Consider the following 22,157-nt stretch of genomic DNA (forward strand, 5'->3'; position numbering starts at 1 on the left):
GCTCCCATGTAACACCTCTCCTGCGCGAGCTGCACTGGCTGCCGGTGGCCTTCCGGGTGCGCTTCAAGGTGTTAGTAACAACTTTTAAAGCGCTCCATGGCAATGGACCTAGGTATTTGCAAGACCGCCTCCTACCAAATATCTCCCTTCGACCAGTCCGCTCCCACAGAGAGGGCCTCCTTAGGGTACCGTCGGCCAGTGAATGCCGGCTGGCGACCCCCAGGGGGAGAGCCTTCTCTGTGGCAGCTCCTGCCCTCTGGAATGACCTGCCCCCCCGGCCTACGTACAATTGCGGACCTGCGCCTCTTCCGCCGAGCCCTGAAAACTCATCTGTTCCATGCGGCCGGCCTGGCGTAGTTTTGATTGGGTTTTGTTAGGGGTTTTATATTTTAGAGCAGGCTTTTATGTAATATTTACTGTGATTTTTATTATTGCCTGTTCACCGCCCTGAGTCCCATAAGGGAGATAGGGCGGTATATAAATTTAAATAATAAATAAATAAATAAATAAATTTGCATATTTGCAGCCTATATCTGGGAGTCCTAATCTTTCTCAACCTGTCCTGAAACTCAAAACAGGCTAGCTGAGCAGAAAAAAACAACCCCATTTGACTTCAGGGATCCCAGGATAGGCCCATCTTTTGGACCAGAGTACCAACCTGCACTTTCCTAAACCCCTGTGAATATCACTGTTGAAAAGGTTAGTTTTTTCAATTGCTGAAGATCGTCCCATGTCATTTTGAGAGAAGCATTACAAAACTGTAATGCAACTCTCCCAATAGATTTAATATAGTTAAAACACACACGTGCACATGCACACACTTTCCAGAATATTCCAACTAAGCCTGGGGAAGAACAAGAAAAATCCCACCAATCTATGTGATAAAGTTCCCATCGCTTTGCATCCTTGTCCCATAAAACTATGGTAATTTCAAAGTTGTATGTACTGTAGGTCATCTCTACACCTCCTAGTTTTGTGTAGTGTTCTAAAATCTGCAGGGATTAAACCGTGGAGATCATACCACCCAACAACACATAAAACCATCAGAAGAGTTTTAATCAGACTGAAAATATAGCAAAATTTTATTTCCCATTGGTGAATTAAATACCTCTGAAATACATACTTTCTATGGATGGTCCCTCATTCTTGCTCCTTGATGTTCATTAACATTCCAAATTTTTATTTAGTGAGGCGCTTTACATTGAGATTAACTCAACAGACCTCTTTTCTTTTCTGTGTTTTTAAAAATTGCTTTTCAAAACTACCTAGATCAGGAGCTATCATTAAATAACAGCAAGCTCTTTCACTATAAAGTGTGTGGATTACCTTCTGGGTACCAAGGATAACATTTCTAAACATCAACAAACAGTATCAAAATATTGGGTATTAGGATGTATATCTAAATGTGGATGCAAAGTGGGAAATATCAAGAATAAATGTCACCAGAATTCCTTACACACAGAGTACATTCTTGAAATTAAAAAAACCCCAAGTTTAAAGCAAAAATTAACATTATTTTGAGATACAGCTTGTATTAAAAAATGGTTGGGACAGTCTGAAGTCAGTGCTTTACCTACATTTATGTAAAGGAATGTGGAGATTATAGAGATTCTACAATCTGGGGAAGAGGATAGCTTAGGGGGGAACATGACTGTCTTAAATCTGGTTATAGTTATTTGAGAATTCTTCACTATCATTTAGACTACAAAGTTTACTATTACTAGAGTAATAGTGTACACATTAACTCTGCTAGCAAAAAAAAGAAGTCTTTCAACAAGTTGGGTGATTCCTTGGAAAGGCAAATGAGTTCCTGAACTAGAGAATCTGACACAGTTGACTTTTTCCTCTGCAGTTATTTCAGAGATTTTAAATGTCAGTGATGTTACAGCAACAATTAATCCAAAGGCAGAGCAGAGGGGAGAATAGCAAAGGTTTATCATTCAACTCTCAAAATTGCCCTGCACATTTTCAGTTGATGAGTCATAAGCAGCCCAAGGCGGGGGAACAGTTTTACCATTCATCAGCTGTAAGAGAAATTAAGGTGTGAGAGAAAAATTGCAAACTGCTCATACTTGTTCACAGAGGGTTTTTTTTAACATAGGAGGCTGCCCCACGTAGTTCATGACAAAAACAGATGTACCCAGCACATGTTCACAGTTTGTTTCCCTTGTGCTATTCACTGAGTGCCAAAGATAAGAGATCTGAGCACATGGGACAGAACAGAACATTAGCTGTTGATATAAAAAATAATACATTTTCCATGCTATATGGAATTTAAATGCCATTCCCAATCAACAATTCTGGGTGGTTTAAATCCAAGTCTGTAGCTTTTTTTGAACCAAGAAAGGAACCAGCAAAACGTTACCTACTGCAGAGGTTCCCAATCTTTTGGGCACCAGGGACCGGTTCCGTGGAGAGAGGTTTTTTCCCGGACCGGGGGGGGCATGGTTTTGCGTGCTGCCTGCAACCTGCGGATGGGACTTCGCTTGTTTGCACGGACAGATTTCTGGCATGCTGCGGACCGGTGCCGGGGGTTGGGGACCTCTGTCCTACTGTATAGCCCTACAACTGCAATTGTGCATGGAAAAGTTGAGGCTGTACCATGTGCTAAGACATGTTCTTTTTAATGATGCTTTGTTGTATAAACCAAGGGTCCTCAACCCCTGGGCTGTGCTCCACTACCGGGCTGTGGCCTATTTGCAACTGGGTGTGCAAGTGGTGGGCTGGCATGCACCTATGTGTGTACAGCTAAATTTGTGTGAGTGGTGGGCTGGTGCATGTGCACACACATGTGCTGCTTAACTTGTACAAGTCAAGCTGTATGTGCATAAGCGTGCACGCTAGCCCACCACTTGCATAAATTGAGCAATGCGCATGTGTGAGCACTGGCTTGCTGCTTGCATGACCTAGTTCCCCTCTCTCCACCTGCTCAGCTGCCAAACTGCAAAGGTTGGGGACCACTGGTATAAACTGCAACTGTTGGGGCTCACTCATTCTAAGATATAAGTCACAAGAAAAACTATTAAGTCTTTTATGTCTTTGGCTTGGTTTAGCATGTCAGGTGATTTGTGGCTTATATCTTAGACACTACCAGGATGGTCATATATTTCTATTTTAAAAGAATGTACAATCTCTAAGATCAAAGAAAAACATGGAGTCCAAAAACATTCAGTGGTTTGCTGCCCAAGCGCTTATTTATCAAAGGAAAGAAAGAACAAGGTTTAGAAGACTCAAATAATGTTCTGAGCCACTATCTAGAGATTATGCTCATAGGGTGCACAGTGGGATTCCCCCCTCCCCCCAGCAGCCAATTTCCACACTACTCCTTTTTGTTGTATTAGCTTTTCTTACCTAACCAATTTTTTTTGTTTTGTTTGGGAGAGCCTTTCTGCTAATGGATGGATGGACAGATGGACAGACAGATGGACAGGCACAGGGCTGAGTCCCTTTACATTATTTCTTTCCAAGATTCCATTGTGCCGGAGACAGTAAAAAAAAGAAGACTATTAAACTGTTCAGAGTTTAACTGAGTGCAATTTGTTTGCAATTAAAGTTATTATTTCAGGCATTTATGGATTGCTGAATAAAGCTCTTGGAAATATTTTTTCAAGGCACTGCTGCCGAACACCTTGTATCCTGCCTCTGCTAATCTAGGAGTGGAAAAGGTAAAAAGATCTTTTTTGTAGCGTTATTCCTTCTGCAAAAATGGCAGGTTTTTAAGGGGATGTTTGTCAGTTTCCCAAGTCTTTAAGAGATTTTCCCTGCATGTACAATAATGGGAAAAATACCTTTCCTCTCCTCACCCCTTTTATTTGCTTATTTAAACATTTTTGGAGGTTTATAGCTTAAGGCAGTGGTGGCGAACCTATGGCACGCATGCCACAGAGCCCTTTCTGTGGGCACGCGCGCCGTCGCCCCAGTCCTAGGCCTTCAGCTGGGTTTTATAAAACCTTTTCACTTTAGGCCTCTGCCACCATGTGCAAAAAAAAAAAGGTTCAATCAGTCAATTTCAACTTCTCGCGGGGGAAAAAAAGATCTTGCAAAGTTGGAATTGATTGATTGAACTTTTTAGTCTCACCCAGTCTGCCGTTACCACCGCAGCCATGCCCACCCAATGGGCCACACCCACCCAACACTCAACGGGCACTCAACGATGCATAAGTGGGTTTTGGGTTGCAGTTTGGGCACTCAGTCTCTAAAAGGTTCGCCATCACTGGCTTAAGGCCTAGGAAGTATTGTTGTAGCATGAAATATGGAGATACTTCTTGCTGCTCTAGACTTACTGAAAAAATAGTTACGCCTCCATGAGTTAAGTACTTATGATGGGGATAGGGCAGTGGTGGGATTCAAATATGTGAACAACCGGTTCTCTGTGTGGATGCCACTTCCGGAAGTCCATTCTGGGCCTGGGCAACAAAAAAATTAGCTACCGGTCTGTCGAAGTGGTGCGAACTGGCTGAATCCCACCACTAGGATAAGGGTGGAAATGACAGAGGTAACCATTACTAATTATGGTGTGGAAAAACAGGATGAAGTGAAATTCCTTCTTTCTCTTGCATAATACTATAAATTTTTAATAGTATATTTACTATTTGTTTATATTGTAGATGATCTTCTCTCAGTTTATCCTCATAACAATCCTATGATATTCATTAATCTCAGAGATAACACTAGGATTAAATAATTGAGCGAACTTCATGGCTAATTAGAAATCTGAACCTGGATTTTCCTAATCTTAGTTTAGAAATAATAATAATAATAATAATAATAATAATAATAATAATAATAATAATAATAATAATAATAATAATAATAATAATAATAATAATAATAATAATAATAATAATAATGATAATAATGATGATGATGATGATGATGATGATGATGATGATGATGATGATGATGATGATGATGATGATGATGATGATGTTGGAAGGGACCTTGGAGGTCATCTAGTCCAACCCCCTGCTCAGGCAGGAAACCCTATACCATTTCAGACAAACCACTCAACTTCATTTGTTATCCAGGTTGTATGAAAATCTAGGTCATTTAATGACTAGGAATCATTGATGGTTAGGATACTAAACAAAAAAAAGAAAAACTTTTTCACAGCTTCACAGTTAACTATGGAATCTGCTTTCAAAAGATCTAGTAATGGAGATTACTTTAAACCTTTATACAAAATCATGAGGGTCACTAATTAGGTTACTAATGGCTACATTTTTTTTGCAATATATCTTCCTTGTTCCTTCCCCGTATCATGGTCAGCCCATCTCTTAATACCAGTTTTGGGAATATGAATATTGCATTCATGTTCTTCTTAGAGACTTCCGTAATTACTACTATAAAAAGAGAATGCTGGACTAGGAAGGTCCTTAGACTGATTCATTATGGTTCTTTTTAGGTTATCATATTTGATAAAGCTAGATAAATATATCTAAATTTCATGAGGATTTAATGTGGGACTTTCTATTGCTAGCAAGCATCATGGGTACATCTATTGAGATTTCTAATTTCTGAACAGAGAATTTCAAAAGCAACTTTTTGTTTACAGTATAATATTAAACCGTACACATAAGCAACACATAATTCACAACACTGTTCCAAAACTTCTACTGTAAACAATTAACATCAATAGGGCCAAAATTAGAGGAAACTAGAGAAACAGAACTCATATACATATCCCTTCAAGTGCCTCAGATTCAGCAGGGGAGTTTATAACATGATCAGATTAATAGCTGGCATAAATCAACTGCTCACCAAAATTAATGAGGTTTTTAACACAGCCAGCATTTCAAGACTACATTAGGCAATAAAAAGCACACGTGTGTTGTCACAATGCAAGAAAAATGAGGTGACCTGGGGGGAAAATGGAAGGGGGGGTGTCATGAATCAACCATGCTGTCAAAACAGCATTGAAAGAAGTACTACAAGTGGAAAATGCACACTTGGGATTCCTCTTTCTGCTGCTTTGTGGTGTATTAACTACAAACCATCCTTTTTCTTAGACTTGTCTTCATTTTAATATAATGAAATCTCATTTGATCGGATCTTAATGGAAAAGACTTTACATGAAGCAGAGCAACAAAGATGATTAGGGGACTGGAGGCTAAAACATATAAGGAACGGTTGCTGGAATTGGGTATGTCTAGTTTAATGAAGAGAAGGACGAGGGGGGACATGATAGCAATGTTCCAATATTTCAGGGGCTGCCACAAAGAAGAGGGAGTCAGGCTATTCTCCAAAGCGCCTGAAGGCAGGACAAGAAGCAACGGGTGGAAACTAACCAAAGAGAGAAGCAACCTAGAACTAAGGAGAAACTTCCTGACAGTTAGAACAATTAACCAATGGAACTACCTGCCTCCAGAAGCGGTGAATGCGCCAACACTGGAAGTTTTTAAGAAGAAACTGGACAGCCATTTGTCCGAAATGGTATAGGGTTTCCTGCCTGAGCAGGAGGTTGGACTAGATGATCTCCAAGGTCCCTTCCAACTTTATCATTATTATTATTATTATAAAGCAAATCTCCACTGTGATTTATACTACTTGCATAAAAAAGTAATTACCCGGATGATACAAATATGTCATTTTCATTTTCATTGATATAATATAAACATTATGCAAATGTCAGAAATGAATGTAAATTTATTTATGTAAAATTTACATGATGTCATCAGACAAATGATATAAGTCCAGTGATAACCTACTCTGGTTCTTCCTACATTATATTCAATCAGTCTATTAAAATGAGGTTTTGCTGAAATAAAATAAAACACACTTCAGGCATGGAACCATGTTGACCTATTAAAATACAACTGCCAATTCAAATTCTCTAACAAATGTTCTAATTGTATCCTGGAGCTCAATGGTGATGGTGGTGTGTGAAAATGGGACATACCTGGTTGCTGCTGCCTCTTTGTCCCCAGCCCCACCCACCGCCACCGCCGAATGGCCCGAATACCACCACTGCTGAATGGTCCATGGTGGCAAGGGATATGAAAATGGGAAGCCCCCAGCCACTGCCGCTGTTCTGCCCACCCGCTCACTCACCCCCGCAGCTCTCCCTCCAGCCACCTGCAGTGAGTTGTCCCTGCAGCAAATTGGCTGTGTTAAGTTATCCAGAGGCAATCTGGTGACAGTGAGTTGGCAGAGGTGACTTGGTAGTGGTGAGCTGGCCACACCGAGTAGTCCTAGACCCCTTTGACTGCTTGGTCTTTAATACCTAGTAATATAATGCTACCTTTCAACACTGGGTATCCTATTAAATTATTGTAATTATATTTATGAATTGCAGCTGGGTTCACATACTGTACTGAGCCTTAATATGGTTTGTTTGATTTGGCATGTTTTGCAAACCTAGACAGAGTATTTCTAAATGATAGCTGATGGCTATTTGTTGTTCTTCTTGTTGGTATTTGTTGTTCTTCTTGTTGGTATAATCATCAACAAATGTATTTGCCACCCATCTTGTGGTACAAGGTAACTCTTGTTTGATGGTTAATGGTACAGGGTATTGTTTAACCCTGCCAATTAAGGTTTAGACCACAAAGACTGGATAAGCAACCAACGTCTTACCAAAATATGTGAATTAAATTATACCTTTATAGTATCAAGCTTTTAAAATTACAACTGGACATAGCAGCCAGTGTTGCAAAAGTATTAGTTGTGAACAAAGTATTAATTTGTCTAGCTGTAGTATGTTTGGTAAAATAGCTTCTCTTGAACCCATGGCCCTGAGCAGTTGTATTAGTATTATGGGAAATAGTATAATAATGTTATGAGAAACATCCTTGGTATACCTATGCTCTCTTTCTCTCTTCCTTTTGCTAAAGTGAACTCAGCTGTGAACTTGCTAAACATGGATTTCTGCATAGGTTACTTAATTCACAGCTTTGTATTATCTCTTTGTCCTCAAAATCATCAGTGCTTTGTCCAACATTTGACTTTAAGACATAATCACGAATATTTTTTTGTGTCAAATAGTCAAGCATCTGATGAAAAGGCTTGTAATAAAAGGATATTCAAAGGAAAGAACAAGCTTTCATTGGTTGCTTTATTCCTTCTCCTTCTCCAGGCCCTGATGTCTCATGAGTCCAAGGGAGCAATAATCAGAAAGAAATAAAAAAGAGTAAATTCTTACCACAAACTGGTTGATGTCTCTCTCAAGTCCCATGTTGGGGAGATCTGGCATCATATGTGCTACCACCTTGAACCCAGCATCTTTGGCTAAGTGGAACGATTCACACACAGCCTTTACTGTATGGCCCCTGGAGTAAGGAAATTGTTGAGAAACTTACATATACGGTACCTATTCAAAAATTATGTTCCCCATGATGAAAACCTCTTGAGTAAGCATTTTAAAGTATCTGTATCCAAAACCCTTTACCTCCTAAATATTATGAAAACTAATAAAATCTATAAATAACATTTTAAAAAATCAACATAACCACAAAATTAATAAGCATGGCAATAAAAAAGGATGGAGAAAGGTCTGAAAACTATGTTCTAGACAAAATAACTCTAAACATGTGGACCATATTGGTTAAAGTCTTTATGTCCCATTATCAAAAAAGAAGTCATTCAAATGATAATAATCATATAAAAATTAATTGCTACAATTCTGGTATAGTTTTTTTTCCTTCTAGTGTCACACAATTTTTTTTAGACAAACCCTGTACCCATAATTTTTGATTCCAACAGATTTCAAATACTGAAGCTACAATCAAGAAGAACATGTGTATCATTAATATAAACAAGCCTGTCACTCTCAACAAAAGTTAAAGACAGAACCATGTTCAAATGAAACATTGATGGAATGTATATTTAATAACATTCTTTCTACAAACCTCATTTTCTACCCATATTCTATTCCACGTTGCTATATCTGTTAATTTTTCTAACTTCAACTGAGTTAATGTAGGAAAAATCAGACAGGATATTATATTTATTTGAATACGGAAGGTCTACCTTCCATAGTGTATTATCCTCTATGGTCAAGTATTGATATATCTGTGAAAGACAACAGGACCTTTAAAAGCATACAACTACTGAGATAAGCATGAAAATATCTTCACCTTCTTTGCAGCTGAAAGAACTCCTTGGGGGAAGGGTAATAAATACATATGAGAGTTGGGATTATTGGGGCAAGAATGCTAAATACTCATAAACAAATCCACAATATTAGGAGGCAAATTATTGGATAGGAAAATAAAGCATTCTGTTGGCAGAAATGATATGCAGTTCTGTTGATGAAGCATTGTGCTTAATCCAATTAATCGTGATGATATGGAACTGCATATCAGTTCTGCCAACAGAATTTATTCTCCCTTTGGCCTGCAGAATTATAGAATATTGTATAGAATCTTCTAAAATGCATCTAGGTTGTTCATGATGGGGAAAACAAATGAAGGAGATATGCATTCTGCATAGGCAGAAACTCATGAGCACTATGCTGGATGATTTATTGCAATCACGAATTTCAAGAGTTTTAAATGAAGACTATGAATCTCTCATTCTGTTCCTTCCCAAATGTTTTATTAATTCCCTTTACTTTGTAGGATCTTCCTTTATATATTTTATATACATTGTTTACAATATTGCCACACAATAACATTTCAAAAATTATACTTCTATCTCTATTTCTATCGTAAGTAAAGAACTATCTCATCCTGCTAAGACAAGACCCTGCTACTTGTGCCAGCAGAGAAGGCTTGTTGCAGATTTCCGTCAGTCAAGAAACTCCGACTGGCAGGATCCAGAAGAGCCTTCTCTGCTGTACTGCCGGCCTTCTGGAACATCCTGCTCCTCCTTGTGTATTGAGGTTTGCTCTCACCCTATCCTTCTGCAAGGGCCTGAAGCCCTGACTCTACTGGTTGATCTGGGGACCCAATATGGGAATACTACATTGGAGATAGCTACTGGACTAATTAGCTGACCCTCCACCTCCCCTCTGCACTTTCTGCTTCCCCTCTTCCTGTCTTTTAATTTATATTATTGTACTTTCCTTATTTGTTTTTATTGTTCAATTGCTTTGCTATTGTTATGTTTATATATTTTTTAATTATTTTTCCCTTTTACCATTTTACTATTGTCAGTCACCCGGAATAGCTCCATGGTGAGATGGGCAGCAAATAAATTTAACAAATAAATGTATATATGTATAAATGTATCTAAATGGGTGTGTTTTTAGAACAGGCCTGTTATTTAATTTGATTTTAAAACAGAAACTATTTATTTATCGTGGTTTTTAGTATCGCCTGTTCACCGCCCTGAGTCCCGCAAGGGAGATAGGGCGGTATATAAATTTAATAAATAAATAAATAAATATTTTAGATGCCTAGAGTGATGAGAAAAGAGTAGTGAGCCATTTAGACTGTTATTTACATTGTGAACTAAACTTTATCTAAGCCCTATTAATACATAAAGAGATTCTGATTAAACAATAAGTATCAATGTTTAACCAAATAATGTATGGTATCATAACTTTATTGAACGCACTAAGCAGAAATTCACTGTGTTTTATTTTCTTCAAGTATAACATTTCTTATTTATACCAAAAATACAATTTGAAGGGGGTTCATCTGTCTATAGAGCATTGTTCTAATAATAGTCTAATAAATAATCTAAGTAGTCTTTGAAATAATTGAGGTGGGTCACAATGTTTCTTCTAGAGAGAAGTGATTTCTTCCTTCTTCTTTCATAAAGTCTACTCTTGTTCAGTGTGAAAACTCCACCAGGCAATGCAAGAGTAGCCTGAAGATCCTTTGCTGTGATAATAGGTTTCTGTGATCTCCTGGAGAATTGTATGCCTTGCTTTGGAGATGATTTTTTTTTTATTGGACAACCACTCTTGGAAAGATTAACAAAGGGTTGCCTTGAATTGATAGAACTCAGTCTGTAGCAATGGTTGTGTAGCTCCTTCAGCCCTTTTGTGATATCTGTAGAAAACTGGTAAGTGAATGACCTGTATCATTAAGAACAACTCCCACAGTGGAGTTGTGTATGTGTATGTGTATATGTGTGATCTCAGGGGTGGGCCCCCAAGCTTACGCTAGATTGTTATCTCATTGAGTGGAAGTCAACTTCATTCCCTGAAGTCAACTTCATTCCCTAAAAAAACCTGATAGTTCAAGGGCTTCATTATTCTATTTCCAACAAAGACAGTGGATGTTACTTCAAGGTGTTTAATAGATATGATGCAGTGCACAATTTTGGTTGTTGTTGATTTAAGCAGAATCTTTTTCTTTTAAAAATAATGTGATTATGCTCTGGTTACATAATAAGTCAAAGAATTATTACAAACAGTTCTAAAGAGTTCACAAATGTTATCTTTTCTTCCTTGATCTGCATTTGATCCTTCCATTAGAATACTGTATGATGATTAAACAGCAGTCTTAACGAAGAGGAACAGAGTAAATTGCTTCATAAATTAAAAACAAATTATCGTTGGAAAAATCCAAGCTGTAGTCAAGCTGATTTCAAGTTTAGAGGAAAATTAACTGAGGCAATCTTGTCTAAGTACAAGTACACAAGGGCACCATCCAACCTGACTCCCAGGTATACAGAGAAACATGTTAAGATTTTCTCTTGAATACATTTTATGAGACAGAGAAAAAAATAACTTAGAGCAATAGGTTAACATTACAATCCTAGACAGCTCCCAAAAGAAGTGGGGTCCTAACGGATTATTTTATTGGTTAAGATGACTTAAGATATGTGTATATTTTCTACTGCAGTTGTGCTGATAGAAATTATAATCTTGTTCCTTTATTTTAGCAATATCTCACTAAATCTCTAAAGACTGAACCAAAACCTAATTGTAACAGACTGGATTCAGAAATGGGCATGCAATCACTCACTCCATTTTTATTAATACAATTATTCTAATTAATATACAGATCCTGCTCCCTCCATTGAATCCTTTACTGAACATTCCATTGGTTCTCATGTATTTTACTTAATTTTCCTTAACTGCTCATTTTCCTTAACTGCTCTTGTTGCATTTAGCAATCAATATTGGACTCAGTATTTGTGCTAATCAAATCAAGTCTATTCTCTTTATCATACGCTTTCACTAAATCAGCAAATGCGCAAAAAAACTTTCTCAAATTCATACCCTTGTTCATTTCTACTTTATTTATTTTATTTATATATATATATTTATGCCACCTTTATTATTTGTATAGAAAAGTCAAGTCATACTTAATATTCTTTCCTCCTTCTATTTTCTCTATCAGCCTGTGAGGTGAGTTGGGCTGAAGGAGAGAGTGATTGGTCCAAAGTTACCCAGCCTACTTTCATGCCTAAGGCGGGACTAAGCAAAAAATCTGATCTGCACATTCGTTACCTGGCTTACAGCTGTTTGCACTTTGCTAAATTGTCATTTCCTGTATTATTTCAGTCAGTATTCTGCCACACTTTTCCAGATATGCTTGATAATCTACCCCACCCCCACCCCCAGGATATTTCTGCATTCAATTGTTACCTTCCCTGTTTTTTTACATTGGAATAATAATGACATCCTTACAATATTGAAATGTTACCACAGTTAGTCCATACCTAACTATGGTAACATTTCAATATTCCCACAGCATTAATGCTTCTCTTTCATTACTTTTTGGAGGCAAAACTAATGTTTTTTTGCATTTCAACTGCACTCTGATATATTGCTATCACTTCCAGGCAGTTCTGTAAAATATATTCATTACAGCATTTTTTTTAGTTCACTTTTATCGCAAATAATTTGTTTTATTTTATTTTATTCATTTTTATTCCTAATTCTATTAGATCTTCTGGAGGTTCCAAAGACCACAAGGTAAGTCAAGTTAATTCAGGTCAGGAATGAATGCACTGCAGAAGCCCCTGAAACTGTATTTTATTGTTGTTGGATATAATAGTAGAATTTTGAAAGCCTGACAGAGTCAGTCAGTCAGTCAGTTAGTCCGTCCGTCCAACAGTCAGTCATTTATATTTTGCATTTCTTAGCCTCCCATCTTTGGGCAGTCTTCCTCTTACTCCTCTCTAAATTATACAAGATGGAGTTATTTTGATTCTCTTTCTCATGCTCCCTCCTTCCCCAAGGCTAAGCAGACAATTACTTTCTCCTTTATTATCCCTTAATGGTACTGCTAATGGTTCTTACATTCCTGTCGCCAACATTATCTCTGCAATCATCTATAGGCTCCTTGCTTAAGTCCATTTTACTCAGCCAGAAAACAATTCCACGCCAGTGAATTTTTTAGTATTGCTGTCTTTGAGCCTTTTCCCTTTTAATAGAAAACTGACCTACCTAAGAAATGTTTATGATTCCACATCGCAAGGAAGAAAGTGAAAAGTGAAGGTGAAACATTTTAAAAGTGAAAAGTTAGTACCAGTTAAGAATGCTTGAATGGACCTCTTCAAGGCTAATTCACATACTACATTGTTATATTCTTAAATGCTTACAGATATGAATGCAAAATGAGATGATAAAAGTATGAAGTTACAGATAATGGTAACTGGAATGTAGCAATTGGCAGCCACTTTTTTGTTGAATATTCAGCATCGAATTTTGTTTCTGCAAGTACCAGCTAGGGTAAATGCATATACAATACAGACATTTGGCATTATATATTAATATACATATATTTACATAAATTAAAAATAAAAGATATATCTATATCAGATTTATTGAAAATATCTGTAATAAAACTCACATTTCTACAATATAACCCTCATATTTCTGCTATCATGTGTGTAAACATTATATGCAAGCTGGTGCATTTTTGTTATTTATTTTGCTTGCACACTGCCTCTTTCCAAAGGCTCTAGGAGGCTAACAATGTCACCATATAAAATAATAGTCCCAGAAAACCCTCAATACATATAAAAATAAAACGATCAAGAAAAATAAAACCCCTAAAATACAAATGCCATACACCCATAATCCTGCCTTCCAATTACAACACACACTCCTCCCATGTACGGTAGAATACGTAGGTATGTCAGAGTTTTCCTAAAGCCAAAGAAGGACTAAGTTGAATAAATCTCTGCCCAAAGGGAATTCCGAAAAGCAGGGCAACATTTGATCAAGCACACTTTCTTGGGTACAGAGTGTAAAGAAATTGCTGTTGATTTCTTCACTCAATTTCCAAGTCTTTCCTGCATCCAAAGAGAGCATCTGACACATGGAAAGCCAATCTTTTGTGGTTTACTAAAATAATTTGCCCATAAAATCTCTTGTGAGAGCTTTAGTCCTGAAATTTGGGCAAATGTGCAGTAGAATTGGTTTATTTTAGAATTACTTACGATGACTAAGACTTTCTACAATCATAGTGTGGTATAAATCTGAACTTCTTTCAACTTTGGATCCCAGGCCCTAATATCCATAAGCCTATCAAGTCCAGGAAAGTGACTCATCGCAAAGGTAAACTTTGATGTGAGTACTTTCTTAAACATACTGTATAGTCAATTCTACATATGAACCCCTTAAATCTGGTTCATCCCAAAATTATCAAATCAGCATAATTCTTTTGCATTAACTTGGATAAAAAGCAGCAAATACTTTGTTTACTACTATGATTTATTTAAATTTATTGGTCACCCAATTCCAGTGGACCAGTTGTACTCAGCTGTACTTTTGTTGTACATATGAGACAATTTCACAAATATAGAAAGGGGACAGGAAAGTTAACATATTGCCAGTATTAAAAATACTGCTGGATTAAGGCTACAGACTGATATAGACTTGAATTCTGCTCTCAGAATGTCTAATTCTGTTAATATCTAGCAAGCTGGAGCACGTCTCATCATTTAAGCATTTAAGTGAACTTCTCTGGAGTCAGAAGGGTAAGCAGGGCTGAGCTTGGTTAGTATTTACATGAGAGACCTCCAGGAATACCAGGGCTGTCAATTAGACCAGGATAAAACATTCCAGAAGCAAGCAATGACAAACCATTTATAGTCCACTGCCAAGAAAACCTCATGGATATTTGAAGTACCAGGACTTGAATTCATGTGGAAAGAAAATAATTGGTATGCAAGAGGACATAATCTCTGGCCTAGTGCTGCCAAATAGCACAAATGACTTGTAAACTACTTGCCGATATTCTTTTTTTTCTTTTTCCTTTTTTGTCTATTGCCAATTAGATTTGCTCTCTGGCCAAAAAATTATCATTATAAGGGAGCAGAGAAGGTTTTTTTCTCCTTGCCCATTTATTTCAAACCATGGTAAGCCTTGATGACTTTCATATATGCCAAGCCATAGAGTAGACACCAAACTAAGAAGCCCTAAATGTGTTCCTGCTGTGAAGACGTTGCAACAATTTGACCATTTTGGCTGCATCTTATATATTAAAACCCAACTCTGCAAGATGGTTTTTAAAGTGGAGTAACTCAAGAAGCAATTAGAAGCACTTCAGTTACCTTAATTTGTGAGATGAATTATAATAGAACAGTGGTTCTCAAATGGGGTCGGGACCCCATTTGGGGTCGATCGACCATTTCACGGGGGTCGCCAAGCAAGGCTGTCTGCCATTTTTTTTGTCCGCCATTTTTTCCCCCTTTTCCGGCGGGTGCCTTACCTCCCTTGGGCTGGGTCAGCTGGTGGTCGGCCTGCTCTGTCTCTGCCGCTTGCCAGCTACGCCTCGGCCGGCGCAGGGGGCAGAACCACACATGCACAGCACTCCCAGGCAGGGAAAGTCCTCGACTTATGACCGATTGGGTAGTCCTCGACTTACGACCGGTTGGGTAGTCCTCGACTTACGACCGGTTTAGTCCTCGACTTACGACTGGTTTAGTCCTCAACTTACGACCGGTTGGGGTCGCGGCATTAAAAAGGTTGAGAACCACTGTAATAGAATAACAGAGTTGGACGGGACCTTGAAGGTCTTCTAGTCCAACCCCCCGCTCAGGCAGGAAGTCCTATACCATTTCAGACAAATGGTTGTCCAATTTTATAGTTCACAGATTACAGTTTTATGAGTTGATGCTCACACATGATGGCTGTGAATGGCATGGCTTTTTACAAATTACTTTGTTTACCACTTGCTTCCCCATCATTCCTTTCACTGCCCCAAGATAATACTTACCATCTCAATTTAAGGGCTAGGCACATTCCACATATAACACTGAGCTCCAAGCAATCACCATTTTTCACAGTCTGTCAGATATATGAATCTCGAATACCTTCTTAGAAGTAAAGGTAAGGGTAAGGTGAGTTATATTTTGTGGTGCAGTACACTGACTTCCCATTTATTTTAAATTTTAAAAAGAATAGCGAAAATTAAAGCAGTCTGGTGGTCAAGAGAATCTGATAGGCATGCTTGCCTATCCTGCCTACATAATGCAAAATTGCAGTCAGGAATCTTGGAAGCAGGAAACACTGAAAATATAGGCATCATTCCATGGAAGGTTCTGTCAGAGTCTCATTTCTAAATTTGTATAATTTCCCTCTAAAAACTTCTAACTCCTTTTTTCCCTTTGGCCCCCAGGTCTTACCTGTTAGTATCTCTGGCCACATCTTCATAAATGCTTTGTACTCCAATTTCCAGCCTTGTGCATCCATAAGACAACATGTCACTCAAATGCCGTTTTAGGCAATAATCTGGCCTGGTCTCTATAGTAATCCCAATGCACTTTGTAAGGCTTCGCTCAGAATACCTGTAGAAAGGAGTAGTAGGGAAAGTGAAGTGAAAAAGAGTTGCAAATGAGATGGGTTAAATTTAGCAAAGATCATTCATGGTATGGTCTACAGGTTACATCTATCTAAGCCAGCTTACTTCATTACAATTACTGGCTTCAGAGAATATCTTAGCAAATCATTTTATGACACTCATGACAGCTATGACAATGGTGCATTCAGTCCCTAAATCTCTGTAGTCTACTACTGAAATATTCTGTAAACTAGGATCTTTTGCTAAAGGATAGTCTGGAGCTGATCTCACTTGTGCTTATTCACTGCACTGAAAAACTATGCTGCCTCATGTAATGCCTTTGGAGAAAAAGGACATTTACTTGAATGTTTCTCTTTTCAGGACACTATTTGCTTCCGACATGTTTCAACATGAACTAGTATAAAGAAGTGTTAATTCTACTTCCAGTATTAGGAAAGAAAGCAGTCTTTTTCCTTGTATGAAAAGAAGCAGAGTACAACTTCTGCTTCTGGTATTCACAAATGCAAGATTTTTTTCACAACTCTGTGATAGACAAACCAAAATGTGAACTGTTTTGAAAATGTTCCTGAAGCTCACCAAAGACTAGTCCACTATGCTTCAAAGAACTGTGCCTTGACTTCAGTGCATGCGTGTGCATATTGTCTTAGTATTTAATAGGACTGATTTACAGATACACAGATATTTACAGATATACTGATGAGCCACCTCATTCAAGCCTAGAACAAATTAAGAACTGGCCACCCCCAAATGAAAACTTGTGGGTCTCAGTAGTTAAATGTTTTCAGATTGCATGTTATGGAAGTGCTGATCTGAAATATCTCAATCAGAAAAAGCAATCAATAGTAGTGTGTATTTCTAAACATCCTTTATTTTTCAGTTAAAATTATCATTATTTTACACTACCTTTTGGAAGCAGTATTGCTTTATTAAACATGTCCTTTTGCTGTTGTTTCTCTCTAGTTTGAGAATTGTGCCACAGACTACTATGTGGCAAGGTATCAATAAAGGCCCTGGAAAAGATATTCAGATGCTGTGGTATGTCTGCCCTTACAAAGATCACAACTGTGCAGGCAGTGCTTTTTCCTGTGATGAAAATGCGAAAGTTTGAGTTTAAACACGAAGTATAGAAATATAGAAAGAGCAATGAATCTCTGAACTCGAGAATACAATAACAATTAAAACAAATAAATGGATCACAGAGCAATAAATCAGAGTTCTTATTTGAGATGCAAATGATCTGGTTCTATTATATATTGGACACAGTATATGAAGTCCATAATGCTGAGAAAGGTGGAAGGAAATAGAAGAAGTAGTTGACCAGCAGCAAGGCCAATATGGATAGGTGGTGGTGGTAGTGATAGGTACTTAGTTAGAGGACCTAAAAAACCAGATTGGCAACAGATGGTCCTCAAGAAGATCTATCTAAGAACTGAGAATGGTATAATGATACATGATCAAGCAATCGATCAATTCCAGCGGATACATTTTGCATTGTATTTTATTACTTTCATTGGATTTTAATCCCTTAACCAATTTGAATCCGCCTTCAGAAGAAAAAATAGTACTGTTCATCAGCCTTTCCCAAGTTACTGAACTGGATGCTTGCTTCACAGCTTCAGAAGGAGTCCATTGCTGATATCTTCTGGAAGCAAAATCTAGCTCCTATTGGAGAAAATATAATTATACTCTCTAGAGAGCCCTCAGAAAACCCTCATGCTCTGGTCTGCCAACTTCCTCATAACTGCTGTGAAGCTTTTACTTTCAGCCAGATCCCACGCTGCAAGGAAAAAGTAGTTTTCAGAAGCCTGTTTTCAATGAATGAATGGTGGAACACAAATTTTTCGCTGATGACTAATATATAGTGCACTGTTGCAAAACACAACTTGGCAAATAAAATCAAAGGTAATATATCTTGATTCTAAAGTAATCATTCTACTTTGAAGTTGTAGAAAAACCATTTTAAAGAGGAAGAACACAATTAAATATAAAAAGAGATAGAAACTATGTTATTAACTATATTTCCTACTTACAGTCAGGGAATCATTTGCTCACTTCTAAAACGCTGCATTGCAGTAGCTACAGTTATTTGTCATAGCCATACTATGCAGCAAGTTAAATCTAGAAGTTAACTTATAGAAATGTATTTCTTGAAGTGTTCAAATACTACATCTAGATTAGATTGCAATATAACTTGGCATCATATTCATTCTGTAGTAATGGCAACATATATAGCAATGTATAGATTAATAACCACTATATCCTATTAAGTCCAGAAAAGTAATAGCTACTTTGAAGAAAATGACGGAGCTCATTAGAAGGTTCACAATGGAGGCAGGTCACCAGAATGGAACTTAGAAAAATATAGACAAAACAGAGTTGCATAATCCATAATTTACCCATAGTACAAAGTGTATTCATAGACCAGAGGGGCAAACAAGGTAAGACAGCCAAGAAGTCAATTCATGTTCCTACCAGGGACCAGGAGGTGAAAAAGCAAGTGATGTGGTTTAGGAATCAGCCAGAGTGTGGGACATCATCAGGGAATCAATCAAGCCATTTAGGTTCAAGAGGTCCAAGAATGACCAATGTTCCTTCCCACACTGTACAGGGAATTTGATGCTGAAAGTTGCCAATTCACCCATACCTTTATCGAGCTACCTAGTGCTCAATGAACCTATTCTAAATAAGTAGCAGTTAAGGTGTATCCAATCAATACTGACTATCTCTACACTAAAACAGGTAAATGAATAATAACAATAACTTACAAAAAGGACAGTCAATGATATTAGAGGGAGGAGGAATATTCTTGGCCCTTTCTGGAATTGTTTTGCTGATGTTTTCAATATGGTTTGTTGTTTCTATTTTATTTATTATAGTTATAAGACTGTCCATCTGACAAGAAGCCACTCTGGGTGGCATACAGCAAAACAAGTCATAAAACAATAGTCATATTGTTATATATTAAACCTAGTCATATTAAACAAGTTAGAAAAAGAAGCACACACAAGAGATCTTACAGGTTCCCTGAAACCTCCAAGCATGATGACAAAGCCAAGTCTTGAGGGACTTCTGAAAAATAAGGGTATATGGAGCTGACCTCATTTCAAGGTAGAGAATGTTCCATAAGCAGAGAAGGTCCACCTCCTCAAGCCTGCCAAGTATAGTTCTCTGAGAGACAGGACATGCAGCATGGCTATCTTGCCAGATCTGATGGGGCAAACAAATGTAAAAGGGAAGAGATGGTCCCTCAAATAACCCAGCCCCATGCGACGAAGTGCTTTAAAGATAGAAACCAGCAACCTGAATGGGCTTGAATGGCTTAGAAGGAGACAGGCAACCAATGCATCTCACAGAACGGAGAAGTATCATGTGCTGTTTTAGAAGCACACATACCTTCCTGTGCTGCTGCATTTTGCACCAGTGGAAACTTCCAGATATTCTTCCATAGCAGCCCCACATACAGCACATTACAATAATCCACTCAGAAAGTGACTAGAGAATGAATAACTGTCAGCAGAGCCACAAGATCCAGGAACCTGTGTCACTGGTGCACAAATGAAACCGGGCAAATGTCTACTGTCATGTCTACTCCCACAACATTTACCTCTATAATTGTTCATTTTGACTTTTAATCTTTCTGTACTCTAATCAATGCCACCCTTGTGAGTTCAGCAATGTATTATTGACGCTGGATCCATGGCGGAGAGTTTTGAGCTTGTAGGAGATAATTCAGGCATTGTGCTGTGGCCCATACATATGTATATATATAATTTATAGGGCATCTGATTCCCTACAAGTCTGGGAGATCCTCTGCAACAAAGGACTTTATAGGTAAAACCAGTATCTTAAAAGGCATCTGGAAGCCAAACAGTAACTAGAGCAACTTGAAGAACAATGGTGTCACATGGCCATAACAAGAAATGTCCATCACTGTACCATTGTATTCTGGAGTACCTGCAGATTCTGAATAGTCTTCAAAAGCAGCCCCATAGAAAGCCTATTATAGCAATCAATTTGTGAGCTGACTAAGATGAATGACTAAAGTGCTTCTTGGTTCCAGGAACAAATGTAATTGGTGCAAAGGCACTCCTGACCACAGCTGCTACCCGCTCTTTGAGTGCAATGAACCCATACTGTAGGTGTAATGAGGTGCCATGAATCTATAAGTATTATCCAAATAGCACATCAGTCTTGAATAAGGAACTGCAATCCCATCCAAGACCAAAGACTGGAGATCCCAGAGCCAGGCCTCCAAAATATCCACAGCCACTCAATCATGTCAGGATTGAACCCGAGTCTATTCCTTCCCATCAGACCTGCACAGTCTTCAGATACTAGACTAGGACCTTGACAGCATCATTTTGTTGATCTGGGATTGAGATGTATAATTGGATATCATTAGATATCTTTCTCATATTTTCTATATTTTAGCCTGAATTCTTTCATAAGAATAGCCAACTCTGAACTGTAAGCAATTCTTCAAGGATTCCTCCCCCTCACACACACACTAATAGGATTTTTGAATAAACTATAGCACATTAGAAATCTTATTGTAGTGACTGGGCTATCATTTGGCTGCTCTCAGCAAACAGCTCTGCAGCTACCATCTGCTAGCAGAACAATTCTTGCTACTAAATTACTTATTGACAAATAATCCCTTCCCTTCCGGGGCACATTTTATTGCTTTTATTAATTATAGGAATGCTTTTCATTACAATGTTTTATTGCAACTTAATATTCTTATACACTGAAGCTATCTTTAGGGTTATTTTAAGAAGCAGTTTAGAAATAATTTACAAATAAATAAAATTCACTCCCTATAACTCCCTACATAAACATGTAGTTTAAAGGGATAGACCATGAACCACAGTCAGCATTTCAGCCAAAGCTGGATGAAACAGAACTTGTTTTATTCTGGTCTAAGCAAGCCAAACATTAAATGGCTTGAAATGTTTATTTTCGGATAGAAGAGAATCAGGAAAGAAGCCACAAAAGCTTATTTGGTAAGTAGGAAGAAAATTTCAAACTCAAACCTACATGGATGCATGCAAGCTTTACAAAATAAAATTATTAATCACAAGTTGGATTTTTTTTTCTAAAAAATGTTAAAGATATTGTCTTCACGTTTTTGTCTCATGGCAAATGTGATTATTTGAGAGATATGAAATAAATGAAATGGAATTATTAAACAGCAAGATTCTCCATTAAGGAAAAGGATTTTATACAAAGAAAGGGCTATTATTTTCTGAGAGTATATTTCCTCCCTCTATTATTATTCTACTTGCTTTAGCTTTTACAGATGTGCAAATTGTACATGTAAGAAATAAGTCACAGAAATGGAAGGCATAATTTATAGAATGCTTGTCTTTCAACTAATATTCATTCATTAAAAGAAACACAAAGTCACCCCTTCCTATAATTTTTAATTTTTCACCATTTATACATAACTGTATAAAGATTCACTCCATTTTCCATATTAAACACAACGACTTTGGTGTTTGATAC

At 37.6% G+C, this 22,157-nt stretch overlaps 1 protein-coding gene across 1 annotated transcript in view; it reads right to left on the reverse strand.

Moving 5' to 3' along the window:
* The window catches only part of ELP3 (elongator acetyltransferase complex subunit 3), a 93,593-nt gene that overhangs the window by 49,380 nt on the left and 22,056 nt on the right, over nucleotides 1-22,157 (reverse strand). Inside the window, exons 7-8 of the mRNA XM_015825066.1 lie at nucleotides 16,477-16,638; nucleotides 8,141-8,267 (exon numbers count right to left, since the gene is read on the reverse strand). Of these exons, the coding sequence (XP_015680552.1) occupies nucleotides 8,141-8,267; nucleotides 16,477-16,638 (289 nt within the window). The remainder of the gene's footprint in view (nucleotides 1-8,140; nucleotides 8,268-16,476; nucleotides 16,639-22,157) is intronic.

Source organism: Protobothrops mucrosquamatus, unplaced genomic scaffold (genome assembly GCF_001527695.2).
Source record: "Protobothrops mucrosquamatus isolate PMUCROS unplaced genomic scaffold, P.Mucros_1.0 scaffold2473, whole genome shotgun sequence".
Taxonomy (NCBI): domain Eukaryota; kingdom Metazoa; phylum Chordata; class Lepidosauria; order Squamata; family Viperidae; genus Protobothrops; species Protobothrops mucrosquamatus.